This window comes from Ciconia boyciana, chromosome 1 (assembly GCF_034638445.1).
Source record: "Ciconia boyciana chromosome 1, ASM3463844v1, whole genome shotgun sequence".
NCBI lineage: Eukaryota > Metazoa > Chordata > Aves > Ciconiiformes > Ciconiidae > Ciconia > Ciconia boyciana.
The window spans coordinates 199,008,779-199,036,420 of record NC_132934.1 but is presented as its reverse complement, the minus strand read 5'-3'; the positions used below and the strand labels follow the sequence as shown (position 1 = coordinate 199,036,420).

The 27,642-nt window shown below is 39.7% G+C and overlaps 1 protein-coding gene across 12 annotated transcripts in view; it reads left to right on the top strand.

The window, feature by feature from the left end:
• SGCG (sarcoglycan gamma) overlaps positions 1-27,642 on the top strand; it is a 154,859-nt gene that overhangs the window by 89,414 nt on the left and 37,803 nt on the right. For all 12 annotated transcript variants that reach the window (XR_012040458.1, XM_072850496.1, XM_072850495.1 and 9 more), the window contains 2 exons: positions 4,549-4,650; positions 12,389-12,476. Coding sequence is in view for 11 of the 12 variants with exons in the window: in XM_072850496.1 (XP_072706597.1) it covers positions 4,549-4,650; positions 12,389-12,476 (190 nt within the window). In the remaining variant the exon portion in view is untranslated. The remainder of the gene's footprint in view (positions 1-4,548; positions 4,651-12,388; positions 12,477-27,642) is intronic.

Below are 27,642 nucleotides of genomic sequence, written 5' to 3'. Positions count from 1 at the left end.
AGTGAGCCCCATGTGTATCAATTTCTATGTTGGAAGGAAAATGCAAGTTACAGTTATTGATTGAATTTAGGTGACTAAAAATACTCATCATAAACTGAATGAATGTTCCTCATGCCTTATCCTCATTTTTAAGGGCCATGTGCCTACAGCAGCAGACCTCTACATTATTATATTGACTTGGGAGATAAATCCCAAATATATCATCTGATTATGTTCTTTTGAGTACGTAAGACATAGACAGCATGAGGCTCAGTTGCCTGAGAGCAAGTCACTGAGTGCAAGAGCCCTAGAGCTACAGCTGCTTGCTTCCACTGCTAGTAGTCCCACAGCAATGTGCCGTGTCCAACTCTTTCCATGCGACTTTCTTGGTCATGAGGCAGAGCAGCAGGTTCCACTATGACAACAGATGAAAGAGAAAGTTCTTGCATTCTGTTTTAACAAGACAGGCCTTTAGCGCTGGCTATACCGATGCTGTCAAACCTGCTTTATCCAGTCATGTCTATATTTTCCTCAACACAGATATTCGTAGCCAGAAGAAGGTGGTCATACCACCAGACCATCAGTATGACTTTTGGAACTTTTTGGTCCTGATGAAGGACTCAGTCCTTCTATGGTCCTTTGAAAGAAACTTAAAGGTCTTTCCACAGCTTGTGGACATACTGCACTTCTCTACTGGCTTTGTGGAGAATGGAACTGCTTCCCATTATTTTGGAGGAAAAAATATTTTACATTTGTTGTGTCTGGAGTCTAAGAGAGTGATAACCCACGCACGATGGTCCTCCCATCCAGATGCTCCACAGAACAATGAATCTTACCTGGGATTCTAGTTGTGGTGGCTACTCATTTCAGGTGGTTTAGAGTATCCCTATGTAGACAATTCACTTAATAGCTGTCAAATATCCTTTAGACCATGATTTCTGAATCAAAGAGCCTTTTGTTGAACTTTTATGAGGCTTGAACCCACTCAGAGCTTGAATTTCCTGCAGAAGGCCTTGGCTCTGTTTCTACAAGCACTTACCTCGAAAGCGTTTTCAACTGATAAAAAATGCTTCTACTGCAGTTGAAGACATCCTGTTACTCCAATTAGAATCTGCCTAGCAGTTTTGAAAGCAAAACTGGGCACACCTTTGTGAACACTAATGCTAAATCGCGTCTTTGGTGCATAAGGGTTTGGTAGCTGCTAGGAGTTCCCACACCAGTGAACTCCTTGGAGCAATAGCAAAATCTGCTCAGTGTCTACAGAGATACCATTTCACCCTCCTCTTCTATACAGCTCAGTCCCTGTCTTTCTGAGGGCTTTGATGAATTGGAAAACATGAGCCTTAGGGTTATATGCACAACAATGTGTTACAGCTCGGGGCCAGCACTCTCACGCAATGACAGTCACCAACATCAGGATAGCAGGAGTCCAGACTTGCTATGTTTAATGAAGCACTTTTTGTTTTCCTAATCAATAGCTTATTGTATAGCTGCATCAAAGTCCAGGTCTAACTGAAATTTGGACCCTTTCCTCAAGTCAATAGAAATATTTTTTATTCAATGATTTGAATAGGAACAGAATCAAATCCTTGAAACTGAAAGCATCAATGTTGTTGATCACTGAGAAAGTCACAATACTCAGTAAATAATAATTGGCTTCTCCTAAATGGTAATGTAAGAAGCAGAGTGGTTGCTGAGAGAACATTATGTGTAACTATTATACTCCTCCTTTTTATGGAACTTATCATTGGATCTCAGTGCATTAGAGTGGTTGTTTATCCTAAATCCCTCTCTTCTACATTCCGTGTAACTTCAATTTGGCAATTATAAAAGGGGGATAATAGAATTTCTCTGTCTCACAGTTCTACATAACTCAGTACTTTTACAACCTTGAGATGCTCAAATATTGTGGTACTAGGGAAATAATAATTGTTTGTAGTCACAATGGTAATAGAAGTGAGGATCATTATAGGAAATCCACATTTTTGTTGTGCTCATGCATGTTACAGAGTTTATCTGTTCATAATCACAAATAGTAATTTATGCAGGTAACCCAAGTCTAAATTTCCATATGTTTTTGCACTTCCCAAGTGGTCAATGAGAATGGACAATGAGACTCTTATTCAAATATGTGAGAATGTGAGCTTTGTGTCAATGCTTAAATGAACTGTCTGATGAAGAAAATAGGACATACCTGAGGACGTACTTACACAAAGTAATCCTGAGTGATATGACTGGATTTATGAAAAATAAGAACTTATAGATAAGTTAAAGTGCTAAGTTTTGTCACATGGCATATTATTCTTGATGCAAAGACATTCCTTTGTCTATATAGCATTTTCAGAATAATCATTGCTGAAAAATCTGAATCCATTAGAAAGAGTATGCTGAGTAAATTGCATAATCTTCTTTTTCAACTTCAATTATAGGTTTTTTTGTCTCTACTAAAAGTTTTTTCCTGGCAAAGCCAAAGGCAGGATAGAGATTGTCACCCAGGAGTTTGTTAATTTTCCCCGGATCTGCTTCAGAGCAAGAATTAATTGCTACTTCTTCCTCTGCCTTCTTAAATTTCAATGTCATTTTTATACCTACTCTATAATACACTGTTTATTTAGTTCCTTATATTACAGGAAAAATATGCAAACTGTGTTTAAACCTGATGGTTACTATAATCTACTTTCACCTGATGAGAAAAGGCATGAGATCAGAGTAATAATGAAATCCTAAATTTAGTTAATTAAATGAGAGCCATGAGTTAGTGCTATTTCTTTAGAATATCCTGATATTTCATGTCATGTTTTTCAAAAGTGTTTTTCTTAAAACCTTTGTGTTTTTATGGTGTTGAAGTGATCTCTGCTTTGTGTTACAAGTTAGAAGAAACTGTCCATAGTCTTCACTAGAAAAACGTATTTCTAAATCACTCAGTGCTGCCTAGGAAATGTGATTATGAAATATATAGGGGGCTCATCATAGGTATTATTTTAGTTTTGCCTCATGAGATGTATCAGTATATACTAGGTACTTTTTAAAAGCTTTGCAATGGTCTAGAATTTAGAAATTGTAACTACTTCCACTGAGGAAAGCCAGTACATTATGTATTTCAAAGCAGTAAAATATTTGACACTGCATAACAGATTCCCTAAATAGCTATCCGAAAAGCCTCTCTCCTGAAATAAATCCTTGCTGAGGAGGAATCGCAGTTGTGCTCTCCAGTGGAGTGCACTGCTGACATGAATATTTCTTACCTTATGGAATTTAAGCAAAGCTCGTTTCTCTCTTTGTCTCTCTTTAAGCCTGTTAAAAGAAAATAGCTACTGTTTTTCATTGAAGGCTGGTTGGACACATTATTTAGCATTATTTGTGTGTGTATATATAGATCTAAAAAGAAATATATAATCTCATTGGCAAGATCATACCATATTTGAAAACAAGTACAGCCTCTTAAAGTTACAACTTTTTTCAGTAGTAGGCTGGTAGCAGTAGTTCATTAGATGAACAGTTTATTGATGTATCGTCAGTGGCCTGTCGTGTATCTCTTCTTCTCTGTTTACATGCAGAACAACCTGAAAAATATTTGAAGTGGAAATACTTTTTGGATTTATTGTTTATTATTTAGCCCTCCCACCTACTCCTTTTAGTTTGAGGCATTTGCCTTGAAAGATTTTCATGTGTGGCTGAGCTGTAAAGCTGCAAATTTTTTTGCCAAGTTTCCTCTCACTTTTTATGGCAGGGGGAGGGGTGAATCCTTTACAATTAGCTAAATACCTGTGAAATACCTTGCAGCTGAAGCCTGCAAGTCCTCAGACGTACTTACTGAAGTAATTCCTCCATCATTTTTCACATTATCAATTCTATGATAATGATGAAAGAAGGTAGAAAGTATGAAATAAGATATGGGCTGGAAAGCACAACTAGGCCAAAATCGGGAGGGAGCGACTAAGAGAGAATAAGGAAGGTACAAAAACTGACAAGCAGGTGACAGAGAGAATGGAAGATGATAGTGTGAGAGATAGAGCCTTGACCTACACTTAGAGGAGAAAAAAATAAACCAAGGAATGAAAAATTAATTAAAAAGAAGTAATTACTGAAAATGGAAGCAAATAAAAATCCCTATTTGTCTCTTTAATAGGCTTGGAAATATTACTTTCCTTGTAAAATACATTATTGATAGAATAAACCTTGAGATGTTAACATAAGGTTTGTTTTATGTGAGTACTCATGTGTAAAAGTTTATTGTTCATGACATTTTTAGAAGGCAAGTACAAAGAGTATTTCAGTACAGCCAATACAAATGCACTTCTTTTTAAGTCAATGACTGTAATATTGCATTTTTTCATCAGAAAAAAAAACCCCAACTTTAATAACTTTTTCTTGAAAGCTACAATTTCTTAAAGAAAAATACTCCTGGAAGAAATGAGGAATTCTCAAAATTTTAGGTGCATTAGTATGGGTATCTTTATCAATAGACTGGAGGCAGGCAGCTCTGGAAATTTCCAGTTTATGAAAAGAACAAAAAATAAATACAGCAACAATAATAAAGTGTGCATAATTCTTGCATCTTCTCCTCAGACTGGAATGGGACACCTGCGTGTTACAAAAGAAGGCCTTCGTCTGGAAGGGGAATCAGAATTCTTATTCCCTCTTTATGCCAAAGAAATCCATTCTCGAGTGGTAAGCTGATAATCTTTCAGTAATGCTAAAATAAAATTAATGCACTTATGAACAGTTGAATTTAGGCAAAGTCCAGGTACCTGTCATGGGAATATATTTATTTGTGTGTATGTATATGTGTGTGTATACGTCTATACACACATATTTTTGCATACTTTACAAGCATGATCATTAGGTCAGTGTTCTGATACTATGGCAGAATTAACATTTTTCTCTTAGGCATGTGACGAGAAATAGCTCAAAAAGGAATTATAAAGGTCATTGTATGTAAGCAATACTAAGATTTTAAGAGTGTTTAGAAAGGTGTTCATTATTTTTACTGAGCTTATTTTTTAATGCAAGCTTCCCTGTGAAACTGCTTGTTTCGTTTATTCATCTATTACGGAATAGTTTAAATATCTCTAAAATTAATGGAACTTATTGGAAAAGTTACAATTTCTCCAATAAGTTCAGGTTTTGTCACTTCTAGGACAACAATATTAAAAGTATGATATCTTTATATATTTATGTATATAAAATCTACAAGACTAAATGGGAAGATTTAGGATTGAATCTTGTTTACATAGACAGAAAATTTTATTATTATTATTGAGGTAAAAAAGGAATAACATACTTGGTCAAAGAAAATATTTATCAAGCAGATTAACTTTAAAATGGCACTGAGAATGGGTATGGTAGGAAAGATTTTTATTGAAGTACTGGGTTCAGAGGAAGAAAGAGAGAATCTGAACTGGTTTTTAATTATCCAGATGAACTCTGAAACTTATTCAGGTGAATTTTTTGTAGAGCAATATCTGTTTCTGGCCAACAAAATGAATATTTTTCAGAACTATTGTCTGTAATCTGAACTCTCACAAAATAAAGCCGTGTTTTATGAACAGTGTCATCAACCAATGGGACATTTCATTGAATAAAGTACTATTCAATGAGATTAAAAGCTGAATATGGTTCTTTCATTACTTCAAACATGTAATCATCCTCACCAAGTCATTAGAAGAAATAGCCAGCTATGAGACTTTTCTGAAACTAGGGGAAAAGTTAATGCTTGTATTGCTATAGCATGACAAAATGCAAATAAATTTATCAGAAAACATGGTTGATACAAGATTTAGGATGAGGTTGTTAAAATGCTTGATTACTGAAATTTAAGCAATGCCAACATATTTTATGTTTATTAAGCCTTTCTTTTTCTCTCTTTCTGCAACAAGTATTTCCAGTAGCAGGAACAGCTCTTACTTAGACAGTGAAATTCCATTGCTAAATCTATATTTCCATTTTGTTTCTTATGCTGTACTCTTTTCTGCCTCATAGGCAGTGAGAAAACTATTTATGTCCATAAATGAATTTCCCTTGAGGTTGTTTATCCAATAAGACTTGTAACTTTTTAAGACCAGCATAGCTAATACTTAAGAACTCACTCTGCCCAAAAAAATTGTTATGCAATGTTAAGCTACCATTTGTGCTCTTTTAATATTCCTTCCAGCTCTTAATACATTTAGTACAATATAGGAAGAAAGAGGTGTGGCAGCATCTAATATAAGCTTAGCTGTGTAATGACCCATCGTGATCATTAGTAGCATGCATTAATTAGAGCCTCCAGGCTACTGCATATCTCTGCCCCCTATGAACTGATAATTCATCAGAGGTTGTTTGTTTGTTTGCTTGCTTGCTTGCTTTTTAAAATATTTGAACTCTCTAGAGGCTTAATTGCCTGTAGCTTGATCTCCTGAGTGCCATGTATATATTTATTCTCATGAAGTTGCTTATTTGTTATGATTTCTTTTTCTAAGTTTGTCTGTTAGAGAATTGGGCCACTCACAGCTATCATAGCAGCTTTCTCCCTTGCCTTAATAGTTTTCTCCTTGCAGTCTCCTAACAGCTTTTCTCACCTAATGAGGTCTCCAAAGTGCTAAGAAAATATGTAGCAGAAAATCTACTTGCTGTGCATCATCTCTGGAGCCTATTACAAGTTTATGCCTTCATTATAAGACCAACACAGAGTTGTGGGCAACACTGTTGCATCTTAGCTAATACGTATTCATGGAAAGATAAAAGATGAGCATTTATAAATATTTTACTAGATTTTAATTAGTCAACAACACGTGTGGAAGCTGCAGATATAGAATACAGTTTATTCACACTTACGTTTGATATTACAAATTACTAACTTATTTTTAAATCAACCAGTGGCAGTCAAATAAGCATACTAAAGATTGCCCAGATTTGTGGGTCATTTAGCACATGTACTTAAATGCAGTATATTTACCTGATCTTTGTTCACCTTCCTTTTCCACTTCATACTGACTTCTTACCATTAATGTTCATTCTAACACACTGCTTACTAAGACTTTTCATTATTTCTGTTAATTCTGTTAGCTTTTACTTTTTCCTGATGTAATTTACAAAATGAGATTAATTTCTTTTGCTCACTTAGTGACTTCTTTGGAGATAGCTTATCTTCCTACTTGTAAGATATCCTTTTTTAAAAAAAAAGTGCTAAGTTGGACTCCAAACTGTGTATTGCTTCTACCACTGTTATTAGGTAAGTGTTTGTAGTAAAATTCTTCACGTAAAATGTGTTCAAAATTCTCAGGGTATCTCATACTCTAAGCATTAAATTACGATGGGAACATGACTTGGGAGTGATTTTCAGGGGTTAGGGCCAACAGGGCGTGGCGCGTCAGCAAGGGCGTGGCACAGCAGTTGGCGCAGAAGGGCGTGCAGGCAGGGCGCCGAAGCTCTGCCAGCTCGACCCAGCAGCAACGCTGTCCCCCTGGCAGAAAGCCATGGCCTCTCTAAGCTCTGCACCCACCACGACTGACGCAGCTTCCCAGACAGAGCTCCGGCGGGAGCACGCTGCCAGCCAGGTGCCGGGCTGCAGGGCACGCCCTGCGCTGCTGCCCGTACCGGAGGGCGGCAGTGAGCAGACCCGTGGGAGGTGCGCCAGGTAGAGGAACTCCTCCGCTTGGTGACAGAGCTCCGGGAGGAGGCGAGTAGGCTGAGGAGTATCAGGGAGAGCGAGAGAGAGACAGACTGCTGGATCGCACCCTACCTTCCCTGGGACAGGCCCGACAGGCAGGCAGGACACATAGGAGGATTCCCTATCCTCTCCCCGCCTGGCTGAACACACTGACTTAAGGGATGGGGGGCAATGGCGACGAGTTCCTGCCCAGCGCAGCAGGCGCGTCTCCTCTGTGACTAGCCCACCTGCCCAGGTGCCCTTGCGTAATAGGTATGAGGCTCTGCAAGTGGAACCCAACAATAACGAGGACAATGGTTCATCTAGCTTGGAGGTGTCGCTGAGGTTAGGTCGGCCTACGCCCTGCGTCAAAACTGCTTCCATAAAGAAAAAAAGACGGGTCATTGTCATAGGAGACTGCCTTCTGAAGGGAACAGAAGGCCCAGTGTGCAGACCGGACCCACTTCTTAGGGAAGTCTTCTGCCTCCCTGGGGCCCGCGTTAAAGATATGAAGAGAAAACTTCCCACCCTGGTCCGGCCCTCAGATTATTATCCATCATTGATTTTTCAGGTAGGCAGCGATGAAGTTGCAACAAGAAGCCTGAGGGCAATCAAGAGAGACTTCAGGGCCTTGGGACGACGGGTTAAGGGATCAGGAGCACAAGTAGTGTTCTCCTCTATCCTTCCAGTTGCAGGGAATGATGAGGCAGGAAACAGGAGGAGCCAGCAGATCAGTACCTGGCTCTGAGCCTGGTGTCACTGGCAGAATTTTGGGGGTTTTTGATCATGGGTCGGACTACACGACTCCAGGCCTGCTGGTGACAGACGGGCTACACTTGTCTCAAAGGGGGAAAAGGATCTTTGCACAAGAGTTAGCAGGGCTCATTGAAAGAGCTTTAAACTAGAGTTGAAGGGGAAAAGGGGTAAAACTGGACTTGCTAGACAGAAGCCTGGGGGTGGCAGGCCAATGTTTGAGGGATGATGTGCTAGCGAGTCCTTTGGTCTGCCGTCTCAGTGGAGGTAGGAGGTGGAGATCCATGCAGCAGCAAAGATGCAAAGGTTATGGATGTGTTAGAAACGACAGGAGCGCCTGAGAATGGTCACATAGGAATTAGGGCTTCTTCCCCCCAAAAGGTGGCAGGATCAATAGCCCAGCTGAAGTGCATCTACAGCAATGCACGCAGCATGGGCAGCAAACAGGAGGACCTGGAAGCCATTGTGCAGCAGGAAAACTGTGATACAGCTGCCATCATGGAAACATGGTGGGATGACTCGCACAACTGGAGTGCTGCAGTGGATGGCTATAAACTCTTCAGAAGGGATAGGCAAGGGAGGAGAGGTGGTGGGGTAGCCCTGTATGTTAGGGAGTGTTTTGACTGTCTAGAGCTTAATGATGGTGATGATAGGGTCGAGTGTTTATGGGTAAGAATCAGGGGGAAGGCCAACAAGGCAGATATCATGGTGGGAGTCTGTTATAGACCACCCAACCAGGATGGGGAGGCAGATGAAATATTCTATAAGCAGCTGGGAGAAGTCTCACAATCGCTAGCCCTTGTTCTTGTGCGGGAGTTCAACCTTCCAGATGTCTGCTGGAAATACAATACAGCAGAGAGGAAACAGTCCAGGAGGTTCCTGGAGTGTGTGGGAGATAACTTCCTGACACAGCTGGTGAGTGAGCCAACTAGGGAAGGTGCCCTGCTGGACCTGTTGTTTGTGAACAGAGAAGGACTTGGAGGTGATGTGATGGTTGGAGGCTGCCTTGGGCATAGTGATCATGAAATGACAGAGTTTTCGATTCTTGGAGAACTAAGGAGGGGGGTCGGCAGAACTGCCACCTTGGACTTCCAAAGGGCAGACCTTGGCCTGTTAAGGAAACTGGTTGAGAGAGTCCCTTGGGAGGTAGTCCTGAAGGGCAAAGGAGTCCAGGAAGGCTGGACATTCTTCAAGAGGGAAATCTTAAAGGCGCAGGCTGTCCCCATGTGCCATAAGACAAGCCGGCAGGGAAGAAGACTGGCCTGGCTGAACAGACAGCTTTGGCTGGAACTCAGGAAAAAAAGGAGAGTTTATGACCTTTGGAAGAAGGGGCAGGCCACTCAGGAGCACTACAAGGATGTTCTGAGGTTATGCAGGGAGAAAATTTAAAGGGCCAAAGCCCAGCGAGAACTTAATCTGGCTACTGCTGTAAAAAACAATAAAAATGTATCTATAAATCCATTAGCAACAAAAGGAGGGCTAAGGAGAATCTCCATCCTTTATTGGATGTGTGGGGGGAAACATAGTGACAAAGGATGAGGAAAAGGCTGAGGTACTTAATGCCTTCTTTGCCTCAGTCTTTAATAGTAAGAGCAGTTTTTCTCTGGGTACCCTGCCCCCTGCACTGGAAGACAGGGACGAGGAACAGGATGAAGCCCCCATAATCCAAGGGGAAATGGTTAGCGACCTGCTATACCACTTAGACACACACACAAGTCTATGGGGCCAGATGGAATCCACCCAAGGGTACTGAGGGAGCTGGTGGAAGTGCTCACCAAGCCACTTTCCATCCTTTATCAGCAGTGTTGGCTAACCGGGGAGGTCCCAGTTGACTGGAGGTTAGGAAATGTGATGCCCATCTACAAGAAGGGCTGGAAGGAGGATCTGTGGAACTACAGGCCTGTCAGCCTGACCTCGGTGCCAGGGAAGGTTATGGAACAGATCATCTGGAGTGCCATCATGCGGCACGTACAGGACAACCAGGTGATCAGGCCCAGTCAGCATGGGTTTATGAAAGGCAGAGGTCCTCCTTGACTAACCTGATCAAGGTGACCCGCTTAGTGGATGAGGGAAAGGCTGTAGATGTTGTCTACCTGGACTTTAGTAAAGCCTTTGACACAGTTTCCCACAGCATTCTCCTGGAGAAACTGGCTGCTCATGGCTTGGACAGGCGTACTCTTCACTGGGTAAAAACTGGCTGGATGGCTGGGCCCAAAGAGTTGTGGTGAATGGAGTTTACTCCAGTTGGCGGCCGGTCACAAGTGGTGTTCCCCAGGGCTCTGTGGTGGGGCCAGTTCTGTTTAATATCTTTATCAATGATCTGGATGAGGGGATCGAGTGCACCCTCAGTAAGTTTGCAGAGGACACTGAGCTGGGCAGCAGTGTTGATCTGCTTGAGGATAGGAAGGCTCTTCAGAGGGATCTGGACAGGCTGGATTGATGGGCCAAGGCCAGTTTTCTGACGTTCAACAAGGCTAAGTGCTGGATCCCGCACTTGGGTCACAACAACCCCATGCAACACTACAGGCTTGGGGAAGAGTAGCTGGAAAGCTGCCCTGCAGAAAAGGGCCCATCTTCAAGAAGGGTCGGAAGGAGGACCTGGGGAATTACAGGCCTGGCAGCCTGACCTCGGTACCGGGGGAGCTGATGGAGCAGATCATCCTGAGTGCTATCACATGGCATGTAGAGAATAACCAAGGGATCAAGCCCAGCCAGCATAGGTTCAGGAAAGGCAGGTCCTGCTTGACCAACCTGATCTCCTTCTACGACAAGGTGACCTGCCTAGTGGATGAGGGAAAGGCTGTGGATGTTGTCTATCTAGACTTCAGTAAAGCCTTTGACACGGTTTCCCACAGCATTCTCCTGGAGAAACTGGCTGCTCATGGCTTGGACGGGTGTACTCTTCACTGGGTTAAGAACTGGCTGGATGGCCGGGCCCAAAGAGTGGTGGTGAATGGAGTTAAGTCCAGTTGGCGGCCGGTCACAAGCGGTGTTCCCCAGGGCTCTGTGTTGGGGCCAGTTCTGTTTAATATCTTTATCAATTATCTGGATGAAGGGATCGAGTGCACCCTCAGTAAGTTTGCAGAGGACACCAAGTTATGCAGGAGTGTTGATCTGCTTGAGTGTAGGAAGGCTCTGCAGAGGGACCTGGACAGGCTGGATCGATGGGCCAAGGTCAATTGTATGAGGTTTAACAAGGCCAAGTGCAAGGTCCTGCACTTGGGCCACAACAACCCCATGCAACGCTACAGGCTTGGGGAAGAGTGGCTGGAAAGCTGCCAGGCAGAAAAGGACCTGGGGGTGTTGGTTGACAGCTGGATGAATATGAGCCAGCAGTGTGCCCAGGTGGCCAAGAAGGCCAATGGCATCCTGGCTTGTATCAGAAATAGTGTGGCCAGCAGGAGTAGGGAAGTGATCGTCCCCCTGTACTTGGCACTGGTGAGGCCGCACCTTGGATACTGTGTTCAGTTTTGGGCCCCTCACTACAAGAGAGACATCGAGGTGCTGGAGTGTGTCCAAGGAAAGGCAGTGAAGCTGGTGAAGGGTCTGGAGCACAAGTCTTGTGAGGAGCGGCTGAGGGAACTGGGGTTGTTTAGCCTGGAGAAAAAAAGGCTGAGGGGAGACCTTATTGCTCTCTACAGCTACCTGAAAGGAGGCTGTAGGGAGGTGGGGGACGGTCTCTTCTCCCAAGTAACAAGCGAAAGGACGAGAGGAAATGGCCTCAGGTTGCACCAGGGGAGGTTTAGGTTGGATGTTAGGAAACATTTCTTCCCCGAAAGGGTTGTGAAGCATTGGAACAGGCTGCCCAAGGAAGTGGTTGAGTCCCTGGAGGTATTTAAAAGACATTTAGATGTGGTGCTTAGAGATGTGGTTTAGTGGTGGACTTGGCAGTGCTAGGTTGACAGTTGGACTTGATGATCTTAAAGGTCTTTTCCAACCTAAACGATTCTATGATTCTAAATTTTGAATATTGTTAACAGTTGTAATTATTCTGCTGAATCTACTTGTTTTTTCTCCATACTTCAGGACTCATCACTGCTTCTCCAGTCTACTCACAATGTGACTGTGAATGCTCGTAATTCAAATGGGGAAGTCACAGGCAGACTAAATGTGGGTAAGTCTAAGTGTTTTTTCTTTGCTCACTGTTTTGGAAACATTGTATTGAATATTTGCAAGGAGCTTAGAGGATATAAAGCACTAAACACGTGATTATTTTTTTCTGTTATGGCCATATTTGAATAGTCCAGCTGCCACTCAGTAAGTGCCAACAGTATATTTTCAATTTCTCAGTTAAGCATTAATTCTGTAGATATTTGAAGCACTTCTTTATTGCAGAGTTATGCAAGTAAGGTCACTGTAGAAGTTACTCTTTTTCTTGTGTAAATATCTATTGATAGTTGCAAATAATTTTCTAAGAAAATGCAACAGGAGAATATGACTAGAGAGGTCTGTATGTCTCTCTTCATTTCCTAGTATTCCAGAGACTAATATATTTAAGCAGATGTCCTAAGAAAAAATGCCAGTTCACAACTCGGAAATGTATATGTTTTACTATATTTGGTAGCAGTAGTATACATTGGTTTAGTGAGTGAAATCAATAGATCTAGACAGAAGTAGGTGATAGATCTTGGCAGGAAGAACAAGCAGACCTTACTCTTTAAATCATATTTTTAAGGCAAGAATGACAACAATATGTGTCAGATACAATGGAATTTTTCTTAGTTTTGTTAATATTTTTCAATATTTATTTGACTTTGGAGAAAAATGTAACAATTTATTAACTTGTTTCTTCTAAGGTCCTCATGCAGCAAAGCATAAATTCCTACTTATTTAACTGTAAGACTAACCTGATATGCTTACGTAGTTTACTACATTGGGACCCATGAGCATTGATGAGCAAATCTTCCATGCTGATGAGACTGTGTAACTTCTGTGACAATTCCTGTTTGAGGAATTATCATATCAATGCATTGAACTTTTTGCAAGCTTTACTGTTTTCAAACAAACTTCAAATACAAAATATAATTTATAACTTATAAAAGAGCCTGCTATTCCCCTTAAAAATGTATAGTTATACAATTAATCGCAATTTGGCCTTTAAATGTTTTCAAATATCTTTTTTTTAATTCAAGCTATTTATAAAGATCTGAATTATTCCTCTTAAAAAAATGCCCATAAATATTTATCAAAACATGATAGTAGCATTCATATCTCATTTTGATAATGAAGAAGGGTATGAAAGGTACAGTACTTCTAGTTTCATATTATTAGTACAGTTATTAAACTAGTTTGCAGAAATTAACTACACAGTGACCACATGACCAAAACCGAACACATCACATGGTCAAAATTTCTGTGACATGGCACATATGCCATTGATTCTGTCTGCTCCGTACTGTTTGTGGATGCCCATCACGGGACCAGATGTGTATCTGCACTGTGGTCATGTTCCCCTCCTGCCTGATGAGAAGAAGTTGTCAGGAGGTCCTTTGGGAAGGGCAGACTGCAGAGTAGATCACTGACCACCACACTAATTTATCCAACCTGAGCCCTGCCAAAGTCTGAGAAACTTACAGGTAAAATCATGTCAGACAGTAGCCCAAAGGCCTGATGAATTGTTTGACAGGCTGGACATGACCTAGAAGTGCTAATAGGAAAGGTGTGCTATAAAGATGTTCATGAATATTTGGTCCTGTATTGAGTTTAGGCACTTGTCAGATGAGTGACCCCATCATTAATAGGTGCTTTTGCATGAAAGTGAAAAAAGCTGCTCTGATTTCTGCTGAACTCAATTCTGTCATCATATTTTAATGTACTCATGATGCACTTAGGGGGCTGTGTCCCTATGGAAATAAGGCACCTCCATATTTCAAGCTGGAAACATGGTATACCTTTGGCAGGTGGAAGGTGCATTGCTTCTCAGCCAATGTTTCTGCATGAACAATTAAGAAACTTTGTTGGGGAAAAAATGTCAGCACTGAAGAGTGATATAGATTAATTGCTTGTTTGGACTTTGGCACCTGTAATGTAATTGAGGTCCATAAATGAGCAGTCTGAGATATTCACCCATAGTGTATCTTTCCTGTTAACAAAGAGAGCTTCAGTGCTAAAAGCAGTGTAAAGGATATATTTTACTGAAAGGAAATATATTTTAGTTGTTGTGCCAGCCAATGGGTACAGATCTTACCTTAGGAAAATGAAGCCTGGCAAAAATAACAAGAAATCTCAGACCATCTTTTCTTTTCTTTTTTTCCCCTTCCCAGTCACCACTTAGTCTTCTTCTGAGAGTGTTAACAAAGAGCAGTACAGAAAGTGAGATGGAATGTGCTGCCTTAAATAAATAGAAAGTTAAAAATATCTGCTCTGTAGGGCTAGAGACATCTAGATTGAAGAAGACTTGTAAACTGAAGACCCAATAAACAGAGAAGGGTCAATACAAACTCATGTTGTAGAATATGGACTGTGGTGTTTGGGGAAGGTGTTCTGCTGGATGGGAACTGTCTTGTCAGTTGTGACTTGTTTACAGCAAGTACCATCCATTTTTAGTATTTTCTTTTCTTATTGGTAGTTTAATTCTGTTTCTCTGCTTTTTGTCACCTGGCTCTTCTGGCCCTATTCCCAGTAATGTGCAGTTCAGTGTTATTGTACCTTATGATCTCACAGCTCTTTAACCTCTCCTTAAGGGAAAGCCCAATAGTTGGTAGTGTCCAGACGAAAAGTTGTCTGGCTGTGCAGAGAGGCTGTATCTGGCTTAGACAATATATGAGGAAACCAGTAGGAAGGAGCAAAGTTTAGACTGGAAGACCTGCATCTCAAGTCTTTTAAAAGTGGTCAGTGATTAAAAGCAATTCAAATTCAACACTGAAGCAGGGACGTTCTGACAGCACTTTGGCTTGCTCTTTTCACATCTGCTACAAGAAATACTTAGGTAAGGGGGTGAAATAATGATTTGAGCCTGGCAAAATCAAAACTACATCAAAAGGAAGCGCTAAAGTGCATTTGCATATTATCTGAAATAGTTGATGTTTAAATAATATCTTTTTGACTGGCAATTCTATTTATTGAATTCATTAATAATTGGTCTTCAGTGCTGTCTGGTGTAGTTAGTACCATTGTAAATACTAACATGAAATATTACTAATCATACTAATCATACTAATTTTAGACTGATAGAAAAGTATTGGAAGAGCAATAAAAACTTAATACTGTGAAGAACTCTGTTAATAACTAAAGATATGGTCAAACAACAGTGACTGGAGTAAGTGACAGTCTGTTAAAGTAAATGACCATCTATATATAGCTTGATATTTTTAGCCATTGTCCTTAGCTAGTCATAAAATGTATGCATGTAAGATGATGTTCCCTTATAAGAAGTGTGAAAAATAGGTGTGTGGCTGATTTACTTCAGATGCACAAGACTTTGCTAAAGAATTAATGCCTTCTACAGTCGCCAGCATGCTGGAATTATGTCTTAATACTCTCTTCATCTTATACATATGAGTAGATGCCATCGTGAAGGAGCTGTATACATAAGTTTGGGATCGTTCCAAATATGACAATATAATACAGTATCACTCATAAGATCATAACAAAAATACCTTTTAACTCAGAAGGTTGTGATTCAAATGATCCGTTAAAATATTTTAGTAAGTTACTAAGAGTGATTTAAATACCCAGTCTTCAGTGGAAGTAATTCACAAGAGAGATGTGAAACAAATCTTTACTTGAGGAGTTTCTATGAAATTCCTCACGTGAGGATAACAGGCACATATTACATAAGAATGAAAAAGGTTTCCTTCATAAATGAAGGAAAATGCTTTTAGCTTCCTACTAAAATGACATCAAATGCGAAGCAACTTCCACCATGAGCACTCTTGTTTTAAAGTTTCTACATGCTCCTCAGTTTACCTGCATGACATACCTCTTGCAGGAGTCATCTGGACATTGTAGCTCTTTAAAAATGCTGTAGATCTTGTTGTGTTTTGGACTGTGTTCCATAAATATGCTGCTTTCAGAAGCCTCGCTGAATGCAAATACATTTAATTGCTTGCCAGGAAAATAATACTTTCAAAATAATAGGGATCATAACTAAAAAAATGAACCAATTCTGTGCTTTACTCTTTTTTTGACTTCAGTATCCTTCTGGATGGCAAAGATACCTGTTTTGTTTGAGTTACTCTTTAAAATAATTTAAAACTCATATATGACCAAAGAAACTCTTATTAAAACCAAGTAAATAATTTTTAAGAATAATTCAAAGCAAAAAAGGAAGTGAGACATTTAGTTGAAGGATTATGGGGATGTAATTGCTTTGGGAATATTTCTGGGAGAAATGGGACTTAAAAGCATGTTGGCCAACAGGATGCAAGGAAGGAATCTAAGCAAGGCACAGATGTGAGAAGGTACAGGATTGAGAGTCAGAGAGAATTAAGAAAGCCATGGAGACAGATGCCTATAGGCAAGGCAAGGATGTCTACAGAACAGATGGTAACTATTTTCATTAGAATAGCTCCTGTCTTTAAAATCATGAATAAGATTCAGATGTCATTATCACAGCTTGCTCATCAACCTCCAAACTGAAACATTTAGAATGTTCTTTGATAATCCAAGAAAGCAGTTGAAGAAAGCTGCTAACCATCATCTCAAAGATTCCTGTTCTTACCACTTCAAAGCCTTATTCAATCCTAGAATAAAAAAGAAATGCAGCACCTTTGATTTATACCCTGAGCCATAATAAAGCAACTTAGTGTAAAAAATTATCAAACTTTTTCAATAATGAATGATAACAAATATATAATATATATAAAAGAAACATATAGTCTATCTAGTCAATTATCAAATACTTAAGAGCAACATTGGTATCAAACAGAAAATGATGCTTCACCTAAGTAAACATATGCTTACATATACAGCCTACCAGCAGATTAATATAATACAGTCAGATTTTGCAGTGGTGTTCCAGTGCCGAATATTAGAAAGTGGATGAAGAGCAGCATGTTTCCAACTATCTTTTCTGAAATGTAGGGCCAGTTTTTTAAAAGATCTATTTTTCAAGGATCATGTAAGGAGGCTTCAACTTACAGAAGAGCCTAAGTTCTGCTTGTAATATGTCTTTTTCAGGAGGAAAAAAACACAAAGGAAAGGGCTTCCAAAGTCATGCAAGGTCTGTGAGAACAGATTCCAGTGCAGTGGACTGCTGGTCCTCCTCCTAGTTCAATCATTTACACCAAGGAACAGTAACATCAGTAACTTCAGGTCAGGAGTTCAGTTTAAAGTATTTAAAGCTAGGGGGAATTTATTTAGATAAATGTATTACAAAGCTGTTCTGCACTTTGAAACATGAAATCAACACCACTTAGAAAGCATGGGAATATGGTAAAAGTCAAAATGGTTTATGCAGTCTGAAAACAGAATCACAGTCAAAATTCTGCCTAGAGACTATTTTCATGTCCATCACATTAATCTGAACAGCTGTTACAATGAGAGCATTTGTGCTATCCCATCCCTCTTCTTTCAAACAGGAACAACATTCTAAGGAAACAGATAAGTGTCAGTACCTAATATATTGCTTCATTAGCATTAATTGCCATCTATAAACTACTACTTTCCAATGCCAAATCATTTCTGGTTTTCTTCTCAGCATTTTGGTATTTCATTTTCAAGTGATGGTATTTTTTCATCAGAAACATAATAGGAGGAAAACAATGTTAATGAAGCATGATGTATATAAGAAGAGTTTGATGGTGTTTTTATGGGGAAAACCCTGAAGCCAGTTTCATAAACTTGACTTAATTAATGACATTGTAAAATCATTTAGCTTTTCCTTCTTTATTTTTCCCAGAAGGCTTTCATTAAAAACTCCATTTTTGTCCAAATAAGTTCTTTCTTATCTTTAAGATAAAAGCCAGAACATATTTCTTGAAGATCTTTGTACTGCAGGAAGATGATTATTTGCACAACTTTAATTACTGTCTAGCTGGGTTATAAGAAGGAAAGATACAACATAGGAGTAATTAATAGAAAGATAAATTGCAAACTTCATTGAAGTATTTTTGAGGTGATTAAGTCTTCCCATGATCAAGAACTTACAATATTTGTTCCAAGCGGATTAAAGTATGGATTTTTACTTCCAGAAGTATAAAAATTTTAGCTACCAATGAATCTGATCATATCAAGGCATACATGCTAGTTTTATTTAAAGCAAAATTTAGTTGATTCAGATCAGGCAAAATTTAGAGAATAACAGGTGGCTGCTAAAACATCCTACAGACTTTTTAACTGATCCTCTTTTCTAATTTCCTGTTTTAATCCATGGCAGATGTGTTTCTGTTCTATATTAAATGCATATGCTGTTAGTCTTTTGTGAGTTCATTGTGTATTTAAATGGATATAATGTTGAAAAGAATTAAAACAAATAGCAGAAAAAAGTGAGTAGTAATCAATATACATTTAAATTAAAGCTAGCTAAGCATATCACCATAAAAACTTATTTATGAAAAAAGTAATTTAGTCATTACAGCTACAGTTTAATATTTAGACTCAAATAAACAGTAACCTTTTCTGCAAAGAACTACCATTGGTTTCTATGTACCATGTACATAGTAAGGTGCTTACCATAGCAAGATTTACACACCCTGTCCCCAAATATGATAATCGTTATGAAGAAATATGTGATAAGGTTCAGGGTCAGCAATGCTGACTTAAGCCAGACTTTAAACATCCTCTGGAAGTTAATTAGGTAGTTATGTGCATTGCCAACCTGCTTAAATATGCCAGCACCACAGCTGAAGGGAAATTTAACCTGGTCAAGGGGATTTGAATCCTATCCTGTCACTTCTCTTCTAACTGTGTCTAGAAGAAGAGAAAAGCAATATGCATATAAGTCTACAGAGCTTAGCTCTGAAAAATAGGCTAATGTTTGGGAAATAATTTTTTATTTGGAAAAAGAACCAGATAGTGGATACCTATCTCTCATCAGAGAGCAATTACTCATCTGAGTAGCCCCATTCTCTCTTTATTTCAATGGGAGTAAAGAACTCTAAGTGAAAAAAAAGGGGAATTATTAAATACTTTATAACCTTCTCGACTTTCACAGTCTTCAGTAAATTTGCAATCCCAAACAACATATTTTGGTTCATATGGTATAGTAAGCATTAACATAAGTCATTGGATGATAATTTGAAGATAATAGTTATTGCTGAAGGTGGGGACAGTTCCTGGACTTCCTTCCTTTAAAGTAATAAGAATTGAATTATTGGCATTGGTTAATGCTAGATTAATTTGTAAAGGTTAGCTTAAAATAGCTGACATTTATTGTGACTATAATCTATTACAGAATTTGGATAACTAAGTATGTCTAAGATCCTACTCATTTCAAGTGTAACAGTACTTTCTTCTTAAAGCTAACAAGACTCCCGATGGCACTTAGTGGCCAAAAAAGCAGCTAGATCCCTATCTTTTTGCAGCAGGTCTGCAGAAGAAGACACACCCCTCATCCTGGTGGACTACTTGAACATGTATCTGCAGTGTACCCTTGTGGCAATGAGGGCTAATAGCATACTGGGCTGCATTATTCCACTCCTGGGAGACTGCATCACACAATGCTGTGTTAAGCCCCCTCCAGTATGACAGAGCAATGAGCAAACTGAGGAGACTCCCACAGGGAGCCATTAAGATGGTCAGGGAGCGGGAGCACATGAAGTATAAGAGGCTGAAGAAGTTGTGTTTGTTTAAGCTGCAGAAAAGAAGACTTAAAGGGGGCTTCTGATTTCTGCCTGCTTCTAGGAGGCCTAGGGACAAGATTAAGCCAGACTCTTCTCAGAGGTACACAGCAAAAAGGCAAGAGGCAATTGTCATAGGTTGCGGTGAGACAAAATGCAACTGGATAGAAGGCGTGGGAAAAATATCACTGTTAAAATGGTTAACCATGGGAACAGGTTGTCCAGGGAGGCTATTGACTCTCCTGCCTCAGAGGTATTAAAATTCCACCTGGACAAGAGCCTGAGCACTTTCATCTACCTTCCAACCAAGCGGACCCTGCTGTGAATAGGAGGTAGGATGAGGTGACCTCCACATGTGACCTCTGACTTGAATATTCTGTGATTCCACCTTGCCCAGTCTTAAGCTGACACTTTGGAAGGGCTCAGGTCGCTTACAGACCCCAGGTCAGACCTTCTAGCCCAATGTAGAAGTCTTAGATACTCTAGGGCATCTAAAATAAGCTGAAGGCCAGACAGGGAACACCAAAGTACATATAATGGCACTAGACAGCTATTTTGGCAACTGAGTCATGCCCCATCTGTTTAATTGGTCTTCTCACATTGTCCTCTGCCCAGATCCAGTAGGCATGCATAGAATACTCCTGAAAAACAATGCTGGAGTTGACCTTATGAAAATACATTAATGGCTTTCTTTAAAAAAAAAAAAATAATTGGAGGAAGAAGAATTATCCATTGTACAAAAGATAGAGTGGTTAAAGTATTCCCTCAGGGACGAGAGACTCAGATCAGCTGTCCTCTCTGCATAGAGGGTTTCAAATTATCATGCCTCATCTCCTTTAGTACTTTCCTTTTCACCTTACCCGTCTGACAACTGTGTGTTTCACCTTTTCCTGTTGAAGTTATTCATCATGCAACAAATTCTGGATTCATTAGGCCTGAGAGAAAAGGTGACACCATAGCCTTTTTGTCAAGTCAATGTGTGAGAAACATGATCTCATATTCCTGCCATGGTTTCTACATGCAATAATCCATTTTACAGTGAAATATTTCATGGGTTTCTTTTTTTATATTTAAATAGAGTATTTTATATAAGGATAATGCCTAGATGGATAAAGTCATTTAGTTACCTAAATCACTCTGAGAGGGGAAGGTACTGCCACCTAAATACATAACACTAGGTTGGGTTGCCACCGTCTGCATGATCAGTGTCTGCAACAATCACTCAGAACCAATTTTTTAAACATCTCTAGACTTGTCTTCAACCATAGAGAACAACAAAGTATAAGAAGTGCTGACAGTAAGGCATCTTTAATCTGAGAGGGCATAATTGTTGCATCCATTACATAAAAGGAAAACTGAGAGAAACAGAGGAAATAGGAACAGCAAGTGTTCTATTAATATATTCGAGATGTTTTTAAAGGTGATATGAGATGTATGATATGGACATAAAATGTATATATGCAACGTGCTGCATATTCTTTGTAATAATGCGCTTGTTCTAATAAAAGAAAGACCAGCAAGTACTTCCATACCATTCCATATGAAAATCTGATTAATTTTATGCTTCTGAAAGTAATGACTTTACATTTATTGGTATTGTATTACTCATGGAACTAGAACTGAATCTGTAGGAGTATTACATTTTTAATACACTTTTAATGAGATCTTATTTTAAGTAAGGTGCTTTAATATAATAAAAATTAACTAAAAAATGAAATTGCATAGCAATACTCCAGAGTACTCAGGATTTTGGCTTAGATTCGACACTTCAATGATTCTAGGTGGTAGGAGAAGAGTGAAGCATACAGAGTAGGTGACAGCTATAGGTTATCAAAAATAATGGATAACAGAAGAGAGTAAGAAAATAAAAGATCTGAAATTAAATAAAGAATTTAATTGTTGGAAAGCCTGTTCTTCTGAAAGATCTAAAGACACACTAAAAGTGTGTAGTACTTGACAGAACTAACTGGATTTGAAGAGTCTACCTATATGTTACCAATTTCATTGACGTTAAGTCTTTGTGGATATGTATTTTATGGCAGGCCCTATTTTTGATAGAAGATTCTTTGCCATCTTGTCCTCCTACATTTGTATTGGCCTGGAATTCAAAGGGAATTTATTTAAATGCTTTTCCACTGAAATGGACTCACTAAACAAAAGACTTTCCTTCCCTGGAAAACCATCTAGGGGAGTTGAGAGTGAGGAGGAGAAACAAAAAGGAATACTGTTTAGCAGTGTGCTCCTTTGCAGGCAATAAGTCAATTGTTTTTGGAATCATTTTTCATAAGTTAAAGTGGCATCCTCAGTGTCAAGAGGTATGTGATGTTATGGTCACATACAAGGTCTCTATCAGAACTGCACGTGTTAAAGGAGGAAGTGTAAAGAAACAATGGGCAATTATTGGTCAGCCTGATTAGCAAGGATAACCAATTGACCTGGTAATTCCTGTGATGCCTCTGGCAGCAATTGGAAAACAGTTCAAATGCTCTCTATAACCCACATTCAGACATGTTACATTTTTAATTGTAGGATTTTATCAACAAGTATGATTATATAGTATTAGTTGACTTACAAGTAGTTAATATACTAGGGTTGTAAACAAAATGCATTTAGGAATTAGGAGATTAAAGTTTCAGATATTGAATTCGGCTGCTGTTTATGAGCTGAAAATTAATCTTACTGGGATCACAATACAATTAATGTTATTGTGATATAGCTAGTGTATGTATATTGTGAAATACAACTAAGAGAAATTAATGGCTACTTTCGGTTACATACATTTATCCACATTTCTTTATAAGCCTATTTTTGCTTTTTGAAAGTTGTTCCACATGTACCGAGATGTCTCATCTCTAACATGAATAAAACATATGCTTGAATGTGGTTTACCCTATCATTCCCTCTAAAGATTTAAAATGCAGCATTTATTATCCATACCATGCTTTGATCATGAGGATTATCTATAGGATAATCCTTGTCCCACTTTACTGGGGCACTCGTGTTGAGAAAACTATGGACCTAAAGATTCTTGTTAAAGATTTATTCAAGTCTGCAAGGACCAGGATCAAACAGGAGAGAAATCTGGATGCAAGGGCCATGAGATGTAGTTTCAAAGAACCACCAGTTAAGACTACTTTGGGAAGTATATAATGTGCAGTGAGTGCTCGTGGTGCTTATAGTGTTTTTTCTTATTTAAGTCTAGCTTTAAAATATAATGGGCATAGTTCACAATGCACCTGTCTTAGATCCTGCCTAACTGCCCCTTTACATGCTTAAATTCAATGGTTGGATTCTCCTAACTCTTGTGCAGGAAAAAAGTTAAGAGCAATAGGCTCCAAACTTTTCTTAAGCAATAAAAATCCCTAAATACCTTAATGAGTCACTGAGTGCATGACCAGAAACATCTAAAGTAGGAAAGTGTTTAGCAGGCAGGAATAGGCTACACCTACATTAGCAACCAAACCAGGCCAGGACCCACAGTCTGCCCCAGGTGGCACAACTCTCATTACACAGCTAAGCCCACTTCCCTCCAGAGCTGGAGAGCTTCATCCATACCATCTGTGAGGAACAGCCCCTGGTCAGGGGCATTGTCTGAGAGGCCGCTGTGTGGCACAGGTCGAGATAGTGCCAAGGAGCATGCTACCAGATTAGCAGAAATTGGCAGTGCTTGTGTCTCCTCTGACTTGACTTTCTCTACCTTATTGGTATAGATGTATTCATTAGCTTGCTAAAACTTACTGCTTCGCCAGGATGAGCGCTTTTCTACAAATCCTGTTATACCTCTTGTTCTTCTATCTAAGGAGATTTTTCTCTGTTTTTTCCCCTATCTCATTATTTTAGGGTAGGACTTCCTCGATTTCTCCTGTTAAGGGTGTTTACCTTGCCTGGAATAATGAGGTATTAATTGAGTGAAAGAAAAGAGGAGAGCCCAAAAATGGGCTTATGTGGTCTAATGTTAAAAACAATTAGCTAGGAGTGGAAAGGCTGAATCCCAGCCTTGTTCCAATCACTGTAGAAATGGGGTCAGTCAATACATGGACCAGTTTAATTAAACTAGTATATATTGCATCTCCAGTTGTATCAGTATGATGTTCTGTATGGACACCATGCCTGAAATTTGTATTAGAGAGGACAGCTGAGAAAGTCAGTCTGCACAACATGAGTTTGTTTACTTTGGTTAGGTGAGAGAAAAAGAATTTGGTCCAAGGTATGTAAATGCTATTTAGTGTGTATATATTCATCCTAAATTCAAACAGTTAAAGCAGCTCCTATGTCTTATAACTATTTTCTTTTGTCATGTCACGTCTCTCTGTGAATTAATCTACATTCCATAACAATCCAATTAACAAAAACCTGTCAATTTTCTGGCAATATGCAGATGTACAAATTCAATTAATCGATTCATGATGTTTGAAGTACTTCTTTCCTGTTCTTACTATGAAAAACATGAAAAATCTTTCTTTGACAAGATTGCTTGTAAAATAGATTCAGCAAATTAGCAAATCGAGAAGATAAATGTACTCCTAGACGAGATCAAGTTAGGCCTTATGCAAATCATGTCACACTTCTCCAGTTCTTTCAAATCCATTGTTTTTTCCAATGCTTTATAATCCATGAAAACTTATGTGTCTACCAAGGTGCTGAGAAAGAAAGAACAGAAATGCCACTATTCAGGCCCAGAAATTTATTTTCAAAGCTGACTGCCTTTGTACCAAGGAAATCAGTAGATGGCATTCCCTCTAAACATACAGTATCTTCATCATATTAAAGTATTTTTCTGTGATCATGTGTAAATAATTAGCAATTATATATAAATTAACAGTATATATTTCTGAGTTGTCTTTTAGAGATACTGCTGCATATTGTTTGCAGGCTTGCACAAATACACTTACAGCAGTTTCTAATTAGTATTTTAAAGATTACCCACACTATAAAACCTCACAGCTTAGAACCGAGTCTGTGGAAGTTCTTGGGCACCTACTTTACTTTAAAGTACATATACCTAAAATGTAAGTCTTCAGGATCCTCACTCAGGTATTAATTCTTTCAATCAATAAATATTCTATGGCTATATAAAAATATTTGCTTCCGGCATGCCAGACCTACTAAAATATTGACAGCACTGAAAAGAAAAATACCTAACCTTGTCAGAGCCTACAGAGTAAGCATTCTCATTTCTATCTCATCTACTGGGTCTAATCCAGCAGATATTTTAATTGCATGCTTTTTAGAATGAGCTCTGACAATAAGCAGCATCAGGAGAAGAAAAGGTGGTAGTGCAACTTTTCTCCAGCAGTCCTACAGCCAGCGTATTGACCCTGGAAGCTAGACACTTGAGTTCCCTTCCTGTGGAGGAAATACAGGCTCCAAATAGTACCTTCCTTTTCTATACAGTGTAAAACACCTTCAACACAGGAGACCGAGAATCACTCCTGAATCCCTTCCAGCAAAAACATGGTACCCTCAGTGTGCCTGAATCACTCAACCTGTATCACGTCAGACAGCAGAGGCTTTAGTTTGTGTTTCCCACACTCGTGCTGAGCACTGTAATCATGGTGTTGGATGAATGGGAAGGATGAGGAACTGGCCCCTGCAGCACCAGTAAAGTTGATAACAGCCAGTTTACTTAGGCTTTTGATTTGTTTGAATAAACAAGGATCTGCCTACGCTACATAAATGGGCAGTTTCATTACTGCTGCTGGGCAGAAACAGGAACAATAAAACACCTTAACCAAGATTTTCTGGGAAAGCATTGATAGGGATCCATCCTTGCTTCACTTACCCTGAACTGCTCCTTTTGCTGTAAAAAAATAAATGACTGTTTAACACCTTTTCACTGAATGAAGATATTTTCTGAGCTCACTTTTTGCGATACACTTCTCAGAAATAAAGCCATGTGCTTCGGAGGAGCTTTAGAGAAGAGCCAAACTGAGATCGGTAAGGCTGTGCCTGGGTGCACATGTCCAACAGAGTACAATGTACTGCAGAGTTCAGCCCTCTGTCCTGACCATTTTCAAGTAGAATCAGTATTGGGGTTTGTGCCTTAAAATTGTTGCCCTAGTTTAGGACATTATGGCTTCTATAACCCTTTCCATGCTTGGTGGGCATTTAAAAGCAATAGTTTGCATCTGCTGAGTGAAGCAATAAGCATTTGTATAGGATCTTATTATGCATCTCTCACATCAGCTACAATGCAGATTTTAGGAAATACCTGAATGTATTCCTTAGCAGTATCATCTGTCACCTAATGCCATTTTAATGTAAGATCTAACAAAAAGTCCTATTTCCTTTGAGAATTACTGCCTGGAAGATATTTAATGTTTATGGGAGTAGGCAGGGTAAGACAGATTCTTACCGGGAAGGAAGCAGCTCAGTGCCTCTTGGTCCCATGGATGGTCTGTGAATTACCTTTCTTAAAAATTGCTGAAAAGGAGTCTTAACTGCTTTCACCATTCTCTGTAATTTTAATTCTGAACATAGATTTAGATGATGACTCTATCAAATGCCATGTGCCGTCACACAGCACGTACAGGACAACCAGGTGATCAGGCCCAGTCAGCATGGCTTTATGAAAGGCAGGTCCTGCTTGACCAACCTGATCTCCTTCTATGACAAGGTGACCCGCTTAGTGGATGAGGGAAAGGCTGTGGATGTTGTCTACCTAGAATTCAGTAAAGCCTTTGACACCGTTTCCCACAGCATTCTCCTGGAGAAACTGTCTGCTCATGGCTTGGATGGGCATACTCTGCTTGAGGGTAGGAAGGCTCTACAGAGGGATCTGGACAGGCTGGATCGATGGGCCAAGGCCAGTTTTCTGACATTCAACAAGGCTAAGTGCTGGGTCCCCTACTTGGGTCACAACAACCCCATGCAACAGTACAGGCTTGGGGAAGAGTGGCTGGAAAGCTGCCTGGCGGAAAAGGACCTGGGGGTGTTGGTCAACAGCCGGATGAATATGAGTTGTCGGTGTGCCCAGGTGGCCAAGAAGGCCAATGGCATCCTGGCTTGTATGAGAAATAGTGTGGCCAGCAGGACTAGGGAAGCGATCGTCCCCCTGTACTTGGCACTGGTGAGGCCGCACCTCGAATCCTGTGTTCAGTTTTGGGCCCCCCACTACAAGAGAGACCTTGAGGTGCTGGAGCGTGTCCAGAGAAGGGCAACGAAGCTGGTGAAGGGTCTGGAGCACAAGTCTTGTGAGGAGCGGCTGAGGGAGCTGGGGTTGTTTAGCCTGGAGAAAAGGAGGCTGAGGGGAGACCTTCTTGCTCTCTACAACTACCTGAAAGGAGGTTGTAGTGAGGTGGGGGTCGGTCTCTTCTCCCAAGTAACAAGCGAAAGGACAAGACGAAATGGCCTCAAGTTGCACCAGGGGAGGTTTAGGTTGGATGTTAGGAGAAATTTCTTGACCAAAAGGGTTGTGAAGCATTGGAACAGGCTGCCCAAGGAAGTGGTTGAGTCCCTGGAGGTATTTAAAAGACATTTAGATGTAGTGCTTAGGGACATGGTTTAGTGGTGGACTTGGCAGTGCTAGCTTAACAGTTGGACTTGATGATCTTAAAGGTC